Genomic DNA, 5,504 nt, shown 5'->3' with positions numbered 1-5,504 from the left:
AATTGAGAGAGTAATTTTGAATGAAAAGAGCTGATATTTTTCATTCATACTTTTAGAAGGCATAATGCCAATACATATAAGAGATTACAACAGCAAAACAAACAAGTTATCACCTAATAACTTACCTAACACCACTAATTTGCCTAGTAACTTGGTAAACTTGTTTGAATACATAAACAGCTACCTAAACTTGTCATTCATCACTTAGTTACATCAAAATGCAGCTACCAACTAAGTTTGATCCTAACTAAATACAAAACATTCAATTAAGGAAACTAAATGGATAGCTTCAGCTTGCTGCACCAATTTTGCTGTTGAAGCACGTTCCTTGCATGGCCACCTTTGCTGCTACATGGGAGCTGACTTCAACAACGTTAATAGTGTGTGAGTTATATTAATATCAACATTATTGTTGATATGAATTTGAGCTCCATTTAATCATTAAATTCTTTTGGGGAATAACAAAAAAAAATTGGTATGATATAAAAATTTTAAAAAAATAATCTTTTTAAAATTATATAATATTTAATATGTCAAATTTTAGATGTTACCATATTTTTAACAGTTAAAATAAGTTTGTGAAGTTTTTGTTTTTATTTCCAAAAAATTATTTCTCATCTTTTTTAGATTTTAAATTCAATTGTTAATGGTTAATTACATTAAAATTTTTCTCTTAACTTCTTTGTTGTTATATTTTGAAATAAAAAAAATTATATTACATATAAATTTGAATTTAATAAAATATTTTAATAAAATTAATATTTACAAATTGAAAAAATAAATGACCTAACGGATTAAATTTCAAATGTAGTGATAGTATATAGATTTAAATAATATTTGAACTTACTTTTAATATTACATATAAATTGTACAAATACAAAATGAGTATTAAAGCTAAAACATCTTAGGAATTCTTATTAAAAACTTACAAAAGAAAATTAAAATTGTATCCGTACGAGATTAAAGGACAGCGGTCGATTCATCCCTAATTAATAATTAAATCCTAAGAAGAGTTAATAATGAAAGCCTACAATTCGTACATTTACCTGATATTTAGTTATACTTCCACGTCGCCCATGTGGCCACGTGGCTTAATCGTAAAGCGAATAATTCTCCACCGTCATCAACCAAAATATTTTCCATCCAATGAAAATTTAAGAAAGCTGGCGTGGAAGAAATGGAGCAAGTGCAGAAGTGTCAGAAGGAAAAATGGCCAGGCACGTGACCTACCGACACATCGACACGTTGTAGCTTTAAATTTCTTTCAGTTAGCGACGGTTAATTGAGGCAAGTGGGAAGGCCCTGGTTAGAAACTAATTAAATGAATGAAGAAAAACAGAGAGGTTAATTTGCCACTATATATATATATATATATAAAAAAGTTTAATTTGACTTCACGGAGTTAGCCGATGGCGAAGATCCAATCTAACTTTGTTTTATTTATTTATTTTATTTTATTTGTCGTTGTATCTCCCTATATAAAGACTACGTTATCTGTGTTTTTTTAATACACTCCATATTTCTTTTTCTTTCTTTCTTTCTCATCTTCATTCCCCTTCATTTTCATATAATCCAAACAGCAAAAATTGAACACACAGAGAGAAATTATCAGAGATGGGGATTTCTAAGAGATTGCTCTCTTCGTTTGCTTTGCTTGTAACGTTTATTTTGTTTTTCGTTTGTGTCAAGGCCTCAGCAGAGAAAACAGAGCTGAATTCAAGGTACATTTTCCCGGGAAACAATCAGCTCGTCTTCCAGTGCTCTCCCCCTCTGTTTCATTTAGCTTCTCCAGTCAAGGAAAACATTAAACGTACTTTTTCTCAATGCAACTGGTTTTTGTTTTCTTCTGATTTTTGTGGTGCTTGTAATGGCAGGCTCAGTGAAGAAAACAAGTTGCAGGGCTTGAAAAACTCATCAATGGAAGAGGGGTGAGTTAGATTGGATCAACTAACTCCTACCAGCCTCTTTTGGCTCTGAAAAATAAATACTAAAAGGCCCTTTTGATTTTATTATAATTATTTTTGCATTGCATGCATTACTTGGTTTTTGCTTTTCATTGTTTCGTTTTAATGCATTTTGGGGTTGACCAAGTTTCTTTATTGGAACAGGTTGGAGGATGAGCAATGGATAAATGAGCACTCAGTCGACAATCCAGAGGAAATTGCTTCAATGGTGCATATGTGAGTTTCCCCACATATATTTCTAACTTAACTTTCATTCTAGTTTTGCATTAAGATGAACAAATTCATGAATATTTTTATTTCATTCCTGAGAAAATAATCTATAGCATAAACATTGCATTAAATGTTTGAAATTTGAGAAGAGGATTGATTGATTCACATGGATCCCCTCACACTTGCCCTAATATGTGTTGTGTCTGACAGGTCTTTTTCCCACTGTCTGTTGTTTCTCTTTCTTACATGAGTAGTCAAAAATGTGTTTCATTCTATAGAATTCAGTCAAAACTAAGTAAAGGATGGGTCAAATCTTCACACGTACACGTCCATATCTAATTTTCGTTTTAAGTTGCTGTCAATGAAACTTAGAAGTGTTAACCACTAATTTCAACCTTACTGTAAATTTTAGTTTCTCTTACATTTTATCATTCTCCAAGGTCAAATCTTCAGTTCACACCTATTTCATGTTGGATTTTCCCTATCTTTCATTAAAAAAAAAAGGGACCTTAAAGGGAAAAACAAAATTAATAATGCAGGAAGCAACCTAGTTGTTAATGACAGTTTGTCTTTTGCTCCACAGCATTTACTTTATAACTTATACAGTGGTAGTAAGTAGTACTATGAATTCCATGCAGTAAAAAGGCATAAAATCTCTAATTGTTAAAATGATTCCTTTTAGTATAATTTTAATAAAAAGTTTTTATAATAATTGTTAAAATTTTATCTTAGAAAAATAATAACATGAAGTAAACTTTATATATATGGTGAAGGCAGACAAAGAAATTTGTAAAGACAGATCTGTCTTAATTTTGATGCATGGTAAATAAAAACATGGGGAATCAAGTTCCACACTGACGTAGCTGCATATAACTGACAAAACTAGTTGAATTCATAGACACCGCCACCATCGTATTTAATTTTAATGTTTTTAATTGCCTTTATTGTTTTTTTCGCACCGACGGAAAACATAGAAACAGGAGCAGGCAGGAACTGGTTTCCTCCTTATCATTTACTACTATTTTCCTTAAGTAGCAAAATCTAGTTTAGAAAATAATATTATATCGAATTTTCCGTATGGACCGTATGTACATCTCCCACGAAATGTCACATGGCCAACTCAACTCAACAGATTCATTCACATTATTTTGTCCATCATCATTTAATCCTATTCCAATTTCCACATGCTTAATTAACTCACTTCATTTAATTAATCTAGCAACATATATGATGATGTTATGGTAATCGTGCAGGAGCATAAGAAATAGCACAAAGAGGAGGAAATTGGGATATTTCTCATGTGGAACAGGGAATCCGGTTGATGATTGCTGGCGATGTGATCTGCATTGGTATCTCAGGCGAAAGAACCTTGCCAACTGTGGCATTGGCTTTGGACGCAACGCCATTGGTGGTCGTGATGGGAGGTACTATGTGGTGACTGACCCTAGGGATGACGACCCTGTGAACCCCAAACCAGGCACCCTCCGCCATGCTGTTATCCAGGACCGCCCACTTTGGATCGTGTTCAAGCGTGACATGGTCATCAGGTTGAAGCAGGAGCTTATAATGAACAGTTTTAAGACCATCGATGGTCGTGGTGCCAATGTGCATATCGCTAATGGGGCCTGCATCACCATCCAGTATGTCACTAATATTATCATCCATGGAATCCACATTCATGATTGTAAGCCCACCGGCAACGCCATGGTTCGAAGCTCCCCATCTCATTACGGGTGGAGGACCATGGCTGATGGGGATGGCATTTCCATCTTTGGGGCAAGCCATATTTGGGTTGACCATAATTCACTCTCTAACTGTGCTGATGGACTCATTGATGCTATAATGGGTTCCACTGCAATTACCATCTCAAACAACTACTTCACCCACCACAACGAGGTCAGAATATTCACATCGGTTTATCAATATTGAACTAAATTTATGTTTTTAAACGACTAAACTAATTCGTCCAAGTACTTCGATGATAGGTTATGTTGTTGGGACATAGTGATTCTTACGTAAGAGACAAGCAGATGCAAGTGACCGTTGCTTATAACCATTTCGGTGAGGGTCTTATCCAAAGAATGCCAAGGTAAAAAAAAAAATAAAAAAGCATCCTTAAATTTGGTCGCTACTGTAATTTCTCTTTTTTAACCTTGACTCAACCATCTTTGCCAAATGTTGCAGGTGTAGACATGGATATTTTCATGTAGTGAACAACGACTACACCCACTGGGAGATGTATGCCATTGGTGGAAGTGCAAACCCCACCATTAACAGCCAGGGCAACCGATACCTTGCCCCTTTCAACCGCTTTGCTAAAGAGGTTACAAAGAGAGTGGAGAGATCGAAGAGTAAATGGAGACATTGGAATTGGAGGTCAGAAGGAGACATGTTTTTAAATGGAGCATATTTCACTCCATCAGGAGCAGGAGCAGCAGCCAGCTACGCTAAGGCCTCTAGCTTAGCAGCCAAATCGTCTTCCTTAGTTGGCACCATTACTTCAAATGCAGGCGCCCTGTCTTGTCGCCGTGGTTTCATGTGTTAGTTCTTTGCTACTCCTCCGTACAGAAGATGGAAACAAAACTCATTTTCCTTTAGATAATATATATACCATTTTATATAGTAGTATTCTATTCCCTGAGTTTTCGGCCCTATATATTATTCTGATCAATCCCTTTTGACAAGTATACAAAAATTTGTAGAAATTGTCCTTATTTCGCTCCCTCATATACCAAAAACATTTCACTTGCCATAGAATGCCAATGATCGACCTTGGCCTCTCTCTAAGGTGCCATGAGGTGTTTACTTCTACATTGCTTCTCTTTAGTCCTTTAGATTATTTTTAAGCATTTGGGTCATTGTATTTCTTTTTCTTTGATTAATTAGTTAGCACATAAGTTGCACATGAAGGAAAAAAATCATGTTGTGACTTGTGAGTATTGCTTTTAAGGACATTGTCTTGCATGTAAACTATAATGGTTCACATTGCTTGCATTAGAGGATTAAGCTTCAATCCTCTTTCAATCTATTGAAAAGTAAAATTTACGTATCTTTCAATCATACTCTACATGTTCATTTATAGATAACTAATAACATGAACATAAATAAACCTGAAGGTTTAATTATTTGTTTAAAATTTTAAGAATCCACAATCAAATCAGAAATAATTTACTTCAAATCTTAATTTAAAAAGTTAAATTAATATCAACTAGCATTAATATCATTTTTCAAAAAGGTCTTCTTAAGGATATATTCCTACTGCTGCGGATTTATGTAAACCTCAAAGAAAAGGGCATAACTTAGGTCGGTTTAAAAATGAAAGAGAAAAAC

The 5,504-nt window shown here is 34.2% G+C and overlaps 1 protein-coding gene across 1 annotated transcript; it reads left to right on the top strand.

Annotated features, from left to right (window-relative positions):
• Window positions 1-1,495: 1,495 nt before the first annotated feature.
• Window positions 1,496-4,985, top strand: LOC107955257 (probable pectate lyase 20). Its single transcript, XM_016890998.2, has 6 exons — window positions 1,496-1,721; window positions 1,875-1,928; window positions 2,109-2,180; window positions 3,428-4,070; window positions 4,160-4,263; window positions 4,359-4,985. Exons 1-6 carry the CDS (start codon window positions 1,615-1,617, stop codon window positions 4,717-4,719), a joined length of 1,341 nt encoding a protein of 446 aa, XP_016746487.1. The 5' UTR covers window positions 1,496-1,614; the 3' UTR covers window positions 4,720-4,985.
• Window positions 4,986-5,504: the final 519 nt, after the last annotated feature.

Source organism: Gossypium hirsutum, chromosome A07 (assembly GCF_007990345.1).
Source record: "Gossypium hirsutum isolate 1008001.06 chromosome A07, Gossypium_hirsutum_v2.1, whole genome shotgun sequence".
Taxonomy (NCBI): Eukaryota; Viridiplantae; Streptophyta; class Magnoliopsida; order Malvales; family Malvaceae; genus Gossypium; species Gossypium hirsutum.
The sequence above is the reverse complement of the archived record's forward strand: the minus strand, read 5'-3'. Positions and strand labels throughout refer to the sequence as shown.

Excerpts from the sequence above, each read along its gene's own strand:
- LOC107955257 (XM_016890998.2), top strand. The coding sequence starts at position 1,615 with ATGGGGATTTCTAAGAGATTGCTCTCTTCGTTTGCTTTGCTTGTAACG. Across the intron at positions 2,181-3,427 it reads ATTGCTTCAATGGTGCATAT|GAGCATAAGAAATAGCACAA; the intron begins GTGAGTTTCCCC and ends GTAATCGTGCAG. Across the intron at positions 4,071-4,159 it reads ACTTCACCCACCACAACGAG|GTTATGTTGTTGGGACATAG; the intron begins GTCAGAATATTC and ends CTTCGATGATAG.